Source organism: Uranotaenia lowii, chromosome 3 (genome assembly GCF_029784155.1).
Source record: "Uranotaenia lowii strain MFRU-FL chromosome 3, ASM2978415v1, whole genome shotgun sequence".
Classification (NCBI taxonomy): domain Eukaryota; kingdom Metazoa; phylum Arthropoda; class Insecta; order Diptera; family Culicidae; genus Uranotaenia; species Uranotaenia lowii.
Genome location: NC_073693.1, coordinates 37,581,238 through 37,598,129, shown reverse-complemented (window position 1 = coordinate 37,598,129; position 16,892 = coordinate 37,581,238). Strand labels below are relative to the sequence as shown.

The 16,892-nt window shown below is 34.3% G+C and overlaps 1 protein-coding gene across 5 annotated transcripts in view; it reads left to right on the top strand.

Annotated features, from left to right (window-relative positions):
- The window catches only part of LOC129758775 (axotactin), a 236,653-nt gene that overhangs the window by 165,364 nt on the left and 54,397 nt on the right, over nucleotides 1–16,892 (top strand). For all 5 annotated transcript variants that reach the window (XM_055756393.1, XM_055756392.1, XM_055756395.1 and 2 more), the window contains 2 exons: nucleotides 14,458–14,742; nucleotides 15,048–15,772. In XM_055756393.1, the coding sequence (XP_055612368.1) occupies nucleotides 14,458–14,742; nucleotides 15,048–15,772 (1,010 nt within the window). The remainder of the gene's footprint in view (nucleotides 1–14,457; nucleotides 14,743–15,047; nucleotides 15,773–16,892) is intronic.

Sequence of the window (16,892 nt, the reverse complement as noted above, 5' to 3'; positions counted from 1 at the left end):
ATGAAATTGTATTGAAACCGATTGTATGGCGACCGTAAAAAAAATAATTTTAGAGCTTTTTTTACCTAAAAATTAAATTTCTCTCAGTTGAGATCCAAATACACTGGCTTAAATGCTTCAGTAGTAGTTCAACTTTTGTCACTTCTAATTTTGAGAGCTAGAAAAAGGTATTAAAATAAAAGTTGTAAGTTTTAGAATTTCTTTGTTCTAAGTTGTTCTTTTAAACTGATAAAAACCTGCTTTTATCAGTTTTTTTGTGTTTTCAAATATATAAGCACTAGCTGATTTTACCCGGCCTTGCTCGGGTTCGCATAAAATTAAAATCAAAATGAGTCGTTGGACTTCTAAAAATTTGGGAAGCTTTGTATTCATCATTAGATATAAGAAATTTTGCCAATTTTAGGCCATGTTAGCTTTGTGGGTTTTGTTAGTCTTTTTTAAGTTTAGATTGAGATTATTTATTGTTTTTCTCGTGTTCATAATTTTGAATATAGTTATGAGGTTTGTGTTCGAAGTAACTGAAAATTATTTCCCTTGAATGCTTGTTCATCCTATCATAACAAACATTTTTTCCACCCACCATTTCTAAGGACGCTTGAATAGCTTTTACCTGATATTTTTTTATCTTCAGCTGATGAAACTGTTTGTTAAACTTTCACATATCCCATTTGATAAAAATCTTTTTTTGAGAGATCATCCCATTTTCAAGCTGGATGATCTCCCTGTACAATGGTATATTCAAGTTTTATTTACTAAGAAATTTTCAAAAAACACTTTAGAATATTGCTGAACCATGTTTAAAACTCAATTTGCATGTTTTCAAAAGTATGTGTACTTTTTAAAATCACACTGCTTTATGAGTACTTGTTTTTAAATGTTGAAAGTTTTACTTATAGTTTTTTGAAGTTATCGAAAACAAACTATTTCTGAACTGAAGTTACCATTAAAATTTTAAGAAATAGATTTAAATTGAGTTATATTTCAATGTTTCCATTGTTGGACACAATCATCCCATTAATTATTTCGAAAAGTGCTCAATGCTGTCAAGTCATATTGATGACTAAAAATGACTCAAAAGTTAGAAATTGGCCAATGAAATTGAATTATATAAAACTCAAAACCTTGGATTTAATTTACTAATCAGTTTTCTAAGCCCCCGTTTGAATTCCTGGAAGGTTATCGAAGCGTTAAAATCGCAGCCTTGGACAACTCTGAATCTAATTAATTTATCTTTCTCTATTAAAAATCCCAAAAAAAATGAAAATGGTTGGCTCTTAAAAGCTGGAATTTATGAAAATCGGTTCATAAGTTTTTCAACAGTCTGCATTGTGCTCCGAACGCGCGCGGTCATGTTTTTTCCTTCTCCCTACGAACGGGGAAAAAGGTTTTGGAGTGGGAAATTTCTAAGCGGTTTTCCTGCTAAACAGATTTGGCAGGCAGTGGAACAGGCAGTGAGAAGGTTAAGATTAAAAGATCATCTGTGTAAGACCGATATTAATGCCATTAAATGTTGGAAAAGTGTGGTTTTTTATGAAGTAAAATGGCCTGGCATTTGAAGAAGAGTTGAGGTGTAACCTGTAACATGTGCATTGTGTAAACGGAAGGATGTTAGGAAAAAATCAGGTTTAGAGTAGGACCTGAAAGGCTTAAATGATAGAGGAATGTATGAAATGTTGTGATCCGATGGAAAAAGTGAAAAAAATAATGGCTCCATTGATGGTTCTTGCAAATGATGGCTTACTTTCTGTGCGGTGGGCTTGATGCGGAGGAAGTGAGGTGCAAGTGAGGAAGGCAAATCATTCAGCGAATGAACTAAAGGGAGGCCAAGCAAAGATTCGAGCAGATGCAAATTTCAAAATTCCACAGTCTACTACTATGTTCGTTTTTGGGATGGTCTTAGAAATGAATGAACCAGGGGCTTTCTGTTCGATCTGGTGGCGTTTTCAAAGAGTGTGCTCGCAAATTGGGAGAATTCGAGCAGTGTGACGTGCGCTGAAAAAAAAAAGTTCTAGTGAAATGGCGATTATTGAGAAATCGATCCACTTAGATGTGTGGGTGTAATGAACGCGGCTGAAGAAAAAGGAGTTAAGTCATGCTGAATTCGTTTGACAAAATATCCTAAATATGACTTTGATGTGTTTTCTTGAATTAAGACATTTTTAGTGTTTTTGGTGGATTACTTATATTGAAACAATTAGCGTAAATTGTTAATTTTGGCATGGGTTTTTTCGTTTTTGCTTAGCGTGAAATTAAATAAAGGTAAGAGAAGCTGTTTTTGCTGCACAGCATTCTCCCTCAGATCAGACTTGAAAGCCGCAGAAGGGGGCGTAATATGTGAGGAAGAAAGTAGGTGTCCGCGATGTGAAGGTCAACCGCTTAAAAGTAGATACGCACGTTTAAATCCTTTGTTGTTTAATAAAACTTGCGGAAGGAACTTTTTTTCAATGAAAACAAAGACAGAATACGATTGATTAAAAATAAAAATCGTTGAGTGAAAAATGACTGGGGAAGGAAAAGGGTGGGTGATATTTCGTTGGTAAAGTTCAATGAATTTGGTTTTACATACTGAATTATTACCACCTGGAACCATGGACTGTCATGTGAAAATCGATTAATCATAAAGACTGTAAAGACATGAAAAAATAGTCGGTAAACGAAATTGAGGGTAAAACAGCAGGTAAGATTTGAGTTGTTTTGAAAGATAAGACGACAGTTTTATTAAAAGGTAAGATGGTCATTATATAACACTTTTCTCGCTAAATGTAAAAATATAAGATCGATCAATCAATTGCCAATTGGGCAGGTATCTAAACGTATGCGTAATACCTGTCGTAAATTAATGACACTCAAAATATTATTGATTTTAAAACAGTTACGTAAGTGATTGACTCGTTCATCCAAATAACTCATACACTTACACGCTAAGCATTCACTACATAACAGTTCACACGACGCCATGGTGTCGGGTATGTGGTTAATTGCATTGCAGATTTGCCGAACTTATAATCTTAAGAATGTAATTAAGCGCATACGTTGGCGAAACTGCGGTGAATCCGTGCACCCATGGTGGATTACCTACATACATACACATACATCGGTTCATAAGTTTTTCAACACACAGTAAAAATAGTTGTTCCACTGAAAAAGTCAATTTATTGTTCACTGTTCAGTTCACTGTATGTTTTTGTAGACCCTCAAAGCCCCCCAGAGGCGGTTGAAAGCACTTCGAAAGCCACTACAATTCTAGTCAATATATTCCTAACAGGCTAGTTTTATTTTTCAATTCAAAATGTAGGCATATTTTGCATCCCAATATCTCGTACCGGTACCACGTGCTTTGAATAGTAGGAGGACAAAAAACACCCGCCAAAATTTTCCCTTTCAAATTTTTAATGCTCAGCAAGCTTTGATTTGCTATTCAGTACACGTGAACTCTGAATGGTCGTTTCTAATGCCTGGCCCATGGAGATGGTGAAAAAAAACCCCGCCAAAGGAAACGAAAATCTGTTAGCAAAATGTGTGCCATGACTTTTGGTTTGTGTGAATAAAACCGAAAGTTGTATGGGAGGGTCCCTTTTCTTAGGTGGGAGGGGCTCATAACTATTACTAAAACCTTACCCTGGTTCAACTACATCTCTGTGCCAAATTTCAGGCTGATCGGTTCAGCGGTGTGGATTTCTATAAGGTGCATACAAACAAACAAACATATATAGTCCAACTCATCTTTATATATTAGATTATGAGTCGATTAATATAAAATCCAATTTGAACTTAAAGAAATGTGATATATTTGATTATTGGAGGCGGTAATGATGTATTGGGCAGGATACATGAGCTCTAGCCTTCTCGAATATAATGGAACATTTCTATCGTCCCTCACTTCCTCATAAGTTTAGCATTATTAATTAACAAATATATTAAGAAGAGTTTAAAATTTAAAAATAATGTTTTCAGAGCGGTTAAAAAAACCAAAATAGTTATTTCCATTTTCAAGACCTGCAAGCAATAATTTCGCTGATCGTTAATGAAACATCCATTACGGTGTGATTTTGTCGTAATTGAAAACGTGCCACTTTCAAGTTAATATAAATGTCCATCAAATTCAAAACTCGGGCAGGTAAGTGCCCTATTTGTGTTTCGTGCTAAACCGTAACCCAACTTTGCATATAAAACACGCAATCCCCGTCACTGATTGTGCTACCTCAATCACTATCGGGAAACTTGGACCTCTAAATTGGAAACTCACCAATCTGACAGCAGCAAAAAAAACCGTGCCTCATTCCCACAGTATTCGAAGTACCGGAGACCGGAGAAAGGTTGCTTTTTATCGCAAACCGGCAACTGCTTTCGATAGAGTTTAAGTCATTATCAGCCAGCAGAAGTACTACACACTGTACTAAAATCAACCAGCCAAAGTGGGGCGATAAAACTATCCAAAAGAAAACTAATTCCAAACAGAAATTTAATTAATAAACTTAAACCACTTTTCCGCCCTCCTGCCCAACTACTGCTTACCCCCACCATCTCCATTCATTGGATAGTTTTCTTACCATCATCGCCATCAATGAATGAACGCTCCACTTCCAGCAAAAAGGGTGGAAACAAATTTCTTCCGAATCGGAAGAAGAATGCGTCAACTCCATGGAGATTTCAGACAATACCTACCGAACTCGACTACTCCCTAACTACTTTCCGGTATAAGAAGGAGCCTAAGAAGCTTTAGGGTACACTCTGCTTTACTCTGTCCTAATGAAAACAGGATGCAAAACTGCACAGCTGAAAGGAACAAATTTATTTCGTTAGCACCGGATGCTAATGGGCGTAAATTCAATTCCTCAAACGAGGAACCATTCGGCACTAAAATCGGGCCTGGTGGGCGTGTAGAGTTTTCAGATGCAGATTTTTGGAAATTTTGAACTCAGTCTCAAAAAAGCACATTATCTCATTTTTTGGACGCTAAAGGGTGTCCACGATGAAATTGCCACACTATGAAATTTCTCTAACTTTTTCACCGTTGGGTAGAATTTAATGAAAATTTGGATGGATTTAGTTCATAGTGCTTTGTTTACATCCTGCATGCTTCAAAATCCTGTGATCAAAACTCGCGGAAATGGAGTCGAAAGAACAGCTCGTGCGTGATAAAATCTTGCGCATTCATCACGAGAACAAGGATTTCTGGCATTGTTCCATCGCTAAAACGTTGGGAATCGAGAATTCCACGGTGTCGCGAGTGATTAAACGGTTCGAAGAACGAATTCCGTACAACACCAAAAATCACAACCGTGTAGTTAGGGCCTTCAACTGAAACTCGGACGCTTCCGTTCGGGATATGGCTAAAAAGCTGCACATAAGCCGAACTTTTGCCCAGAATTCCAAAACTAAGGCTGGGCTTCGAACGTTCAAGGTACAAACAGCCCCTAATCGCGACGAGAAACCCGTGCCAGGAAGTTATACCTCAACATAAGGCTATGATCATTTAGTATCATAGTTACAAACGATTGTATTTTACAAACTATTCATTTGATTGAAAAACTTTCTTTGGAGGGAATGAAGGTATTAATATAACATTTAATATAAAAATATAAAAAAAAATTATTTATTATTATTTCAAGAAATAATTTAACTTTTTCATAAAATCTCTTTTTTATCTTTGCACACTTGTGTCAGTCATGTATTGATTTATTATTTTTACCACAGAAGTAAAACCTTTGCAAAATCATGATATTTTACACAAACTCACCTGGAAAAAGCAATTGGAGTCTGGTTGGAACCTTTTCATGAGTAGGCATCTCGAAAAATTTGATCTCTTAAATCCGGTTTTAACAGTAATTTCTTCGTCCATCAGGACACATCTGTCACATTGCGTAAAAACCGGTTGCACATATTGCAATCTAAGGAACTGTTCACTATTGATCATTTACTTGGTGTCTACTAGTCAGACAACACTTTTTAACTGACGGAAATGGATTAATTGCATTATTTAAGGGGTCTGCATTCAGTTATCCCCAATAACCGTAGACTTTTTACAATATTTAAGAATAAAAATGCGCAAAAGGCGTAAATTTGTGCAAAATTTTTTTTATCATGTCTTTTTGCATCGTAAATATCTCATACACACATTAACTTAAAAATCTGGCAAAAATAGGCAAGATAGTCCCCTTCATAACCAACACAACGCTGCTAAAGTTTTGCATATCCGAGCGCCAATAACGAAACTATCACCGAAATAAAGTGTCCGGATTCTAAATGATCATAGCCTTACTGACGAAAGTTGAATGCTGCATCATGGACGACCAAACATATGTGAAGGCCGACTTCAAACAGATCCCCGACAACCTGTTTTTCACGGCCAAGGATAAGTTCAGCGTTCCGGAGCATGTCCGCATTTAGAAGATTAGAATATATTCACATTTGCAAATAAATTCCTGGTTTGGCAAGCCACCTGCACGTGCGGGAAGCGGAGTGCACCTTTCGTGACCTAGAACACGATGAACGAACAGGTGTACACGAAAGAGTGCCTCCAGAAGCGGCTGCTACCTCTCCTGAAGGCCCACAACGTCCCAACAATCTTCTGGCTGGATTTGGCCTCATGCCACTACTCCAAGGACCTGCTGAAGATGTATGCGGACAATAAGGTCAATTTCGTGCCGAAAATGTTCAACCCTCCCAACAATCCGGAGCTTCGCCCCATCGAAAAGTACTGGGCGATTATAAAGCAGCACCTTCTTAAACGACCTAAGGTAGTGAAGACAGTCGAGAAACTGAAGAAAGTATGGATTTACATGCAAAAAAACGGTTGATTCACAGGTTGTGAATCTTATGGCCGGGGTTAAGGCCAAGGTGCGGGCATTTGCGTATGGGCTGTAAATAAAATAAGAGTAAAATGGTAAAATGAAGTTTAATAGTTATTTTTCAGGTGGCAATTTCATCGTGGACACCCTTTACAGTAAAAAATGCTCATCGTGCCCCAATCTATAGTGCCCCGAATCAACAAGTTAAAGTATAAACGCATTTTAAAATTGATAATAGTGAATCAAAAGTTTAATTATGATGAAAATTGAAGAACAATTTGTACATCATGGTGCCCAAAAATTATAATATTTTCGTCTCTTGAGAACCATGTTGTTTTTTTTCTGATATTTCTGTAAAGATGATAGGGATTTCTTTTTTTGCTGAAAACTAATACTATAGGAACCAAGGAATGTCAAATGAATCGACGAAAACAAAATAATTCTCTCACTTTGTGAGTAGCCTATTCCCCGAGTGCATTGGAAAAAACACACACGATGGCATTCAGTGAGCGAACAAATCGGACATTCAGGCCAACTTTTTTAACTCATTTTGGGTAGTTTTGCTAGCCGGGCCCAAAGAAATTCTCGGAGCGAGAAAATGAAGGGGGAGAACTTCTTAATTTGCAACGTGTGGCTAAACTGAGCGGATAACTTGAGTAAGAGAGCGTCACCCGCTTTTTTATGTGACGGGCCCCCAGGAAATACACCCGTCACCCAAATATGGGTCCCATGGCGACGAACGTGTTAAAAAATTAAGTGGGAATAAATGTAAAGAAATGCTGCCAATTTGTTGAAATGCATCAGCGAAAAAGATTCTAAAAGTTGTAGATAAAGTTATTAAAATGATATCTCTAAATATTAACATTGATACTTTTTTGTGTATCCTTCTGCTTTTTGACTGTTTTCGTTAACACCGTAAACTAGGAGAACTATGATCACCGAGGTAACTTTGATCAACTTAAAATTCTGCAGAAAATCATCATTAATTTAGTCTGCAGTTATAATATCTGAAAACTGTTTTATACGTTTGAAAGCCTATAAATTGAGTTTCAAATAGGCTAAATTCGGTAGGAAGTTGGAGATTTTTTATATTACTTAAAATATAATTTAAAAGTTTCAAATTATTTTTTTTTTGAAAACCCACAAACAAACACCTCTTCTGATGAAATAATAGCATTAAGACGCAAATGGGTTGTTTTATATGAAAGCTTAACTTTTTTCCTTTGTATAGGTATAGTTTTAGAGTTATTTGATGAAAATTTTTGGATATTTATAAAAACGGACATTTTCAATTAGAAAGCCTACATATATAGGCCAAATGGCTTAAAAACCCTATCTAATGGTTAAGTTTGAATAAAAAAAGAACATAGGAACAGTGGGAGGACCATGGAAATTGCATGGAGGTAAATTTGCATTTGACACATTCCACCGTGACGTGAAATCGCATTTTTGGACTTTTCTGCACTGTTATTAATCTAGAAGTCAATCAATTTACTTGAAAAAGAATAAAACTGTTGCAAATGGTCGCAAAATGAATTTCCTTTAAAATTAATGTAACTTGGCCATTAAAAAATTTTAGTTGTTTTTGTTGTGATTGATTACTTTTGTGACGTGAATTCACGCTAGAATTGACCATTTTTGGCTTCAGTACATACAAATTTGATTTCCTGTTCTCTCTGTGGAAATAGAATATCGGTGTCTTCAAATGAGTTGTAGTAAAAATAATTACCCACAATTTGATGTACGTAGCTTTTTGATTAAGCAACAACGAACGAAGTTATGCTTATATGAAGTTGTGACGTGAATTCACTCAGTTTAAACATAACAGGGTAGTTGACTGAATTCACGTCACGAAATATAAAGTTATACTGAACCATTCCATAGAACCTTCAATTTTATGTGCACTTCCAAAAACGATATTTTGTTGTAGGGTTTAGGGAAGAATGACACTCCGTGTTAAACTCACATAAACTTTCAGTATCTTCAGCCAACTTTTTCTTTATTTTGATTGGCACTTGAATAGCAACATATTGAGGGATCATACGTTAAATTTTTTTTTTCAATCTTTTTGTATTTTTATTTGAAAATAACGAACCTTTTAAAAAATCAATTAAAATGCTCGATTTGTGAAAATCGAGCCATCTGGATGGTCAAAACAGCTTTCGGAGCATATTTTTCATATAAAATTTTTTCAAAAATTCAAATTTTGTGACGTGAATTCACTCATTCACGCTGTTGTAGCTCAGCTAGATTTCAACCGATTTCAATAAAATTTAGTGTTTCAGAATCGTCAAATCGTTTTCTTGAAAATTAAAAAGTTCATTTTTTGTGACGTGAATTCATTCATTTGCAGTTGTTTTTGTTCGCTTTTCAAACCAACTACATTGGATAAAAACAAATTCTTTTGCTACAGAATGAAGCAGTGTGAAAAAAAGCTCAAAACGTATTAAAAAAAAATCCAAAACAAATTCATCCATATATTTTAATAAATTATTTTGTTAAAGTTGTCAAAATAACCACTTTTTTCAACGAAAAATAGATTTTCAAAATCATATAAAACATGTGTAAAAAGTTTTTTTTTTCTCTTTTTTCCGTTGGTTTTGTGTGGTTTGAATTATCAAAATTATAGACAAGTTTGAGATTTTTAGATACGCGAACGGATAAAAATCACTTTTGAGCGGTACAAGCGCGTGGAATGTATTATCTGTTTTTGAGGCCAAAAAATATTGAGAAATATTTATAATTTTTGCCGCTAAGTGTATGGCAGCAACATTGTCCATCTTTTGAGTATATTTGTTTTTGTGAGGAAACGTTGAAAAATATTCAATCGAGTCCAAACCAAAAATTACTGTTTTTGATGTTTTAAGGCTTCTGTGCTAATTGGCATCAAATAATAATTTTAAAGATGTTGAGATACGTCAAAACCATAGTGACTAAAGTTACCCCGAAGCATGAAATCTGTTTTTTTTAACATACATTTAGTTAAAGCCACTAATGTCGTTTGAATATTCTGCTATCAATGATCATATGCTTTCTACTCGTGATCTCAGTGAGTATTCTAAAAATTTTTAGTATTACAAAAAAGCAACCCGTTCCAAAATATTCGAAAAAAAATTAAAAAAGTGATGATGGTTCCCCCAGTTTACGGCATGTATTGAAAAATCCTTTGAAAATAAAAAAAAAATCGGATTTTGGATGTCTGGCAGGACTTATAATAAAGCATACAGCAAATAAAAATGTGAAGAATGCGAACCAAATTCAAATGAAATGTGTCAAAACTATTACAATAATTTGACAATGAAATGACATAAACCAAATATGACAAAAATATAAAAAGCGTAAAAGTTTTACGCTAAAATGACAAATGTCTATTGAATAAAGCAATCGAAAGATTCACTTTAATTCAACCACGGGATAAGTGGTTGAGTTAAAGGGAATCTGTCGATTTCTTCAATTGAGTATAATTATTCAACCAAGTAGGCTCATAAATCACAACACATATTAGAGGGACAAATATCTGACAGAACTGTTGCTAAATTTTGACAAATGTTATAGGATATGACAAAATGATGACCAAAAATTCAGTATGGCGAGAATATGACGAACAATATGGTGAAATCTGGAACTATATTTTCAAATTAATAATCATAATTTTGTAATAAATTTTAAACTTTTAATGAAATGTTTCTTCATTCTGTCATTCTCACATTAGTCATTTTTATGCACATATTTTTGACACATTTTTCATATTTTTGTCATAACTTTGTCATATTTTCACCGCCTTTGTCATAATTTCGTCATAGTTTTGTATTTTTATTGCCATAATTTTGTTGTATTTTTATCACATTTTTTCATCGCATTTGTCATATTTTTGTCATAATTGTGTTTAATTTTGGACAAAGTTATTATTGCGATAGTTTTTTCATAAGTTCATCATATTTTTATCATGTTGGTTCCTACGTTCCTAGAACATAAATTCAAAACATTTGTCAGGTTTCGTCTATCCCTGCTATTTTTAATGAAATGGAGCTTTTAAATATTAAAATTGGTCAGTTTCGGTAAAATCTATCTTTAATAACTGATAAGCAAACATGCCTATATGAAACCTTAAAGATGATTTTGAATCAATTTTTTATCCATTCTTGAATAAACGATTCAGACAACGCTTTATGAAAAATTAAACTATACAATTTTTAGAAATCAAGATCGATTCTGTTACAACTGTTTCTTGCATCATTCAAGAAAGTCATTGAATATTTGAAATTTAATATTTTAACTCATTCGAAAACTTTGTTGAAGACTGCGAAATGATTTGACTTATGGTTTAAAATATTTCAAAGTTTCTATTAAGTTTGAATTTTCTTTCAACTTGGTCCAAATATCCGTTTTAGCAGATTCGGGAAAAAATTATAAAAAGAAAACTTTAATAATTTTTCTCTAAGAAATCGAAGTTACTTAAAGTTGATAATTGACTTAAAACCTTTACTTTCAAAAAAATAAATAATGTTCTATATTATTGCCAAAAAAAGTACACATATTTGTTTAAAAAAGTAAGCTAATAAAAAGCTGATAGAAAAAAAACTAAATCAATCAACACCCCAAATGCGTAAAAATTAGCCTTATTGAAAATTTAATTAGCGCAACCACAAGCCGTAAAAAATTTCAATTAAGAATTTAACATTTTAGACTGTCTTAAGCTGAAACTTCATACATTTTTATATCTAACTTATTTATGAAATGTTATATCTAAACTTAATCTCACAGTTAGTTGATAGTAACAACGAACAAATCGAACAAATGACATGAAGTTCAATATAAAGATATAATATAAAAATATAGACAACGAATTTGAAGTCTTGAAAAAAGGCGCAAACAATTATTTTACATGTTGGTTTTTTCTCACCGACTGACTAGTTTAAAATGGATCAATCACACAAAATTGACTCTTCAACCAGGCAAATTTATTATGATTTAAGTGAAAAAATAAACTTAAATCTTCAAAGGAGTGTTTTTTTTTTCATAATAATTTGGATTTATGAGAATTTTACTCAAAAGATTATAAAGTCTTCTATAGTTTATCGTATACCCAGAATGTTGCTCACGCATCATCGTGCTATTCAAGATGGCAGCAGCGCAGCTTCGAAATAGCGAAATGTTTACATCATAATACGGTTAATCGAGACTACTCAAATTGTGTTCATGATAACACAACAGTGTTGTCAGATATTCTGGGTAAATTAACGAAGTACTCATTGAAAAATGAGTACTTTTTCGGTTAGTGGAAGTGGAAAGTTACAAATAGCTATTGCTATTGGTAGTTGTTTAAGAACTTAACGTACCTACCTGAATAAAGATTAGCACTATTGCACCACTGAAACCTGCGTTTTCAACCGGGTCATTGACTGATCCTGCGTTTTCAACCAGGTCATTTTTGAATTTCTCAAACTTTGAGGTCTAAAAAGCTTCGTTTTGATACAAAACTCATTCATAATTTTTTCAGAATTTTTAAGTACCGTAAAACGGGGTAACTTTGTTCACCGGGGTAAATTTGACCAACAATAAACTTTTCCACATTATCATCAATAACTCAGCCGTTAGTTTGAATTTTTGAAAACTGTTTTCAACGTTTGAAAGTCTATTAATTGAGTATCAAATAGGCAAAATTTGGTTTGTATTTGAATTTTTTTCTGTTAGTAAAAAAACTTATTTCAAAATCTCAAAATATCTATTTTTCCAAGGCTTGCAAACAACAGATCTCCTGATGATACAAAAAAGCATTTAGAAGCAAACGGGCTGTTTAATGTAAAAGAAAAACCTTTTTTTCTTTGTATATGAACAGTTAGAGTGCTATTTTTATAGTCATTCAATGATATTTTTTATATATTTAAAAAATAAGGACATTTTCCAAGCGTTAGTCCTTATTGGACAAATGGATAGGAACCCTATCAAATCGTAAACTTTGAAGAAAAAATGAGAATGGAAATAGTGGAAGGGCCTAGGGGAATGTGTGAAGGTAAAATTTCATTTGTATTTTGAAGCTCTAACTATTTGTTATCTTATTTTAATCGCCGCCGGGATATATTCTTATTTAATTTATGGCATTTCTTCATCGCTTCCTATCAACATTGAAACGGCGCGCGGCAAAGAATCACGCAAGTAGTTCAAAAGCTGTTCACAAAACAAAAGCCCTGCTCACATTTTCACCAACTATTCAATTTCTTCTACCCAAAGCGCTCTACCTTTGATCTTTCCACCTATAATACTTTCATGTTCTTTCTAAATATTCTACCTTGAATTTTCACAACTCGCCGAAATGCCAAAAATTAAATAAGAAGGAGCTCTAACTATTTTGCAATTATAATTATATTTGACCCTAAATGTAGGCAGCATCATAGTTCTTTTTTCGATTATAAGTATTTTTTAAATAAAAATCAAGGTTAAATTGATAAACTAGCATTTTTAAACATTATTAAGGTGTTTTGTATCCTTTATGATCAAGAAATATCGTTAAAACCGTCAGAATAGAGACTGATCAATGTCACCCCAAAGCATCAAATTCTGAACAGAGACGAAAACGATTTTTTAATCAAATTTAAAGAGGTCTAATAAATTTCTGCATCCATGTTCTACGTTCAAAGAAGTCCAGTACTGGTTTTAAAAATAGAAAACATGCCACATTTCCCTTAACAGAAAAAATTATCGAAATATATTGAAAAAAGTGATCAATATTACCTCGGATTACGGTACCAAAAATTGCATCGACTCGCCCCAATGCGACAAACAAGAATTAAATCTTCATTACAACAACGGCCCCTCATTTGCGTTCTTCATCGGGGCAAATGCTTTCATAGACTGGCAAAGAATTTACAGCTCGCTCCCGGTATGTTCCTGCTGAGCTGAGATTTCCAGTTAGTAGTTGCCAGTGGGAAAGTATGCCAATGGCATCGCTTTTTTCTTACTTTTTCTTCATCCGAATTGTAGCCATACCTAGCTCTGTAGTTAGTTTGGAAGCATTTCTGTTCCACTTTCCGCACAATCTTTCCCTGGTTGCACCGCTGCAGGTCAGCAAATTAGTGTTATGGGGAAAGTTTTTCCCCGATTGCAGCCAAGAACCTATTTTGTTACCTGGCGCGAAGTTTGGCGAAAGAAAAATCACTTCCCGGTTTTATGGTGATTTGTTAGAGATTATTGGAATAGTGCCGTTTTTAGTATGGAATTCTCGTCGTTAGGGGAGATTTATTCCAAGTTTTTCACTTATGATTTTTGCTGAGAATTTTGAAAGTTTTCCTTCGTTGTGACAAGTTTTCTACTCAATCATGTTTTTAATTTCTATGCAAACTTCCGTAGTTTGTCATTCTCATTGAGATTAAATTGTTTTTTAACTCGAAAATTCTATCGATCAACCGCTTTTTCCATCAAAGCTCAAATCTAAACCACAAGTGAAATTACTGTTTCAATGAATGAATCCATTAGGATCTCTGGGGAATGAATGTCATCCGTGTTTGTGTTATGGGGGACCATTATTTCTTCTTCCAGACTCATAAATTTCGTCAAACTAATCCAAGCTCTTTTCTTCCAAATCTCCCGACACACATGACTGAAAATAAAAACCATCCGATGGAAAATAACAACAACAACGACTTCCGCCAACTCAACTCAACTCAAGGTCTCAGCTCCGAGGAAAAACTGCACGGCGTCAAGTACATAATCGAGTCATTTGTTGGCTGCATCCGGAATGTGGTCCTGCGTTCGGGGAAGGCGGCCTCGGATCTTCTTCCTATCACCCCTCTGATAGCCACCAAGCACGAAAACGTCAAGGAGGGTTGCCGCAACAAGTGCCACTCCCGGCAGAATCTGTGCTTCATCGGGTCCCGGTGCATCAATCACTACTACGGGTTCTCCTGCGACTGCTTCGGGACCAAGTATGAGGGCGAACACTGTGATATTTATAGTGAGTATTTGCACTGTTTTCCTTCTTTCCTGTTTTGGTATTTAATTTAAGCGTTTGGGTTTGGGATTTGCCCTGCTTTGTCGTTCGGAAGGTCATATGTGAGTTTTATAGACATTACACAGACTATGAATATAGTGCTACATGAGTAAAATTTTAAATGGTGGCTCCAGAGAGCGAATTTTGAATTGGATAGCATATGCAAATCTTTTGAAATTTTTTGTCGTAGGCCAGGCACTTTGTTTATCTGTTACTAATATTTGATTATTTTCATTTATTAACTTATTCCTCCACTTTTTTTTCAACAGCCGCAACAGTATTAACACTACGAGGCTCGAGCTACGTTTCGTACCGAATCTACGACTGGAAGGATCGAGTTCATTCATCGGTCACCCGAATAAGCCTTATGTTCAAAACAAATTACGACGACTCGGCCCTCTTCTACGCGAGTGGAGAGTCCCTAAAACCCCAATACATCGCTGCCTCTATCAAAAACCACTCGGTGTACATCGAAACCGATTTCGGAGATGGCGTCATGACGGCAACACTGGGTCAAGATCTGACCAAACACTACTGGCACAATTTGACGATTTTCCATGATCACAACCAGATTACGGCCATCCTGGACGATCACATGAAGATCATGGAAATTCCTGGGGAGGTTTACAACTTACTTTTCGATCCGGAAATCTACTTCGGTGGCGGTCCGAATCTTTCCAAACGCAAGGGACTGGCTTCGAACAACAACTTCGTTGGGTCGCTGAAGTATGTGTTCTACAATGACGTTTCGGTGCTGTTTGGGCTGAAGAAAGGAAATCCCAAGGTGCATTACATCGGGGTTTTGCAGGAGGAATTCAAGGAGGTCGAGGTGGATGTGATTCCGATTACGTTTTCCTACGCCAAGTCACACATTTGGTGGCCCATGAGTAATGAGAATTCGTTGAACTTGAAGTTTGACTTCAAAAGCAGCAAGGCGACGGCAGTTTTGGCGTACAGTGAGGTGAAAACCAGCGAAGGACATGGCTTTTGGGAGGTAAGTTTTTCGATTTCTTTACCTGATTACCTGCGTTTCGAATCATTTTTCTGTCTGGTTCGTCCAAGCTTTGTTGTTCCAAGTTTTGTTGTGAATATTGACATCACAAAGCAAGCACTAATCAGGTCGATTTAAAAAAGAAGATTTGAAATAATTAGAATAAGGGAATCGTTCCATAATATTTGATGAATTTATTTCAGCATTAATACCAAATATGGAGATGCAAAATATAACTTTTTAAACATATAAGAATAAAAAACTTTCAAAACTATTATTAATGCTTAATTAAAAAAATCAATTGATAACAGCATTTTAGTGCCCATTTTTAAATGACTGATTTGGATGAACTTCGAGCCCTGAACTCGAATTTTTGTCAGATTTCGTCTTTCACTTTTAGTTTTATTGATATAGAGTTTATAATTTAAAAATAAATCAGAGTGATGTGAAGTCAATAATTAATAACTGATGAAACCAAAATCTGTGTGAAAAACATAATCTGATTCTTAATTTTTTTATAATCCTTCTAATAAATAAATAATGTTAATTTTAGATGTTCTCATATCAGAAATATAGTTATCTAAAAAAGAAAAAATCTCAATTTCATCATTACATGTTTTTTTGACCTTACACATTGAAGATAAAAAAAAGTTTTATTTTATCTAACAAATTTGTTCAAAACGGAAAACCAATTTGACTTTTGCTATAACATTTTTTGAAAATTCAATTTGCTTAGTTTTATTTTTATTTGCAAATATTTGTATTTTACGCTATATTTCTTTTTTCGCGGAAGTCAAAATTACTTGCAATCTACGGAAAATTTTATCATTTATTTAAACCCTTTTTATTTAAATTTCTGTAATGTTTCTCAAAAGTTTTGTCATAGAAGTTCTGAAATTGTTCAAATGATGTTTACCTAATTTCACAAAATTAAAAAAAATAATTAAACCTTTAAGTTAAATATTTGAAACCAGCACAATAAATCTAGATAAGCGCATTATCTTTGCATTTTGGAAAAATTTTAATTTTTTTTGCCTTGTCTAATTTATCAAAATCCTTTTGAATGTGTAGTTTTTTTTTCTTAGGGATTTGAAACCAAGTAAGTTTATTCATCTCAAATTGT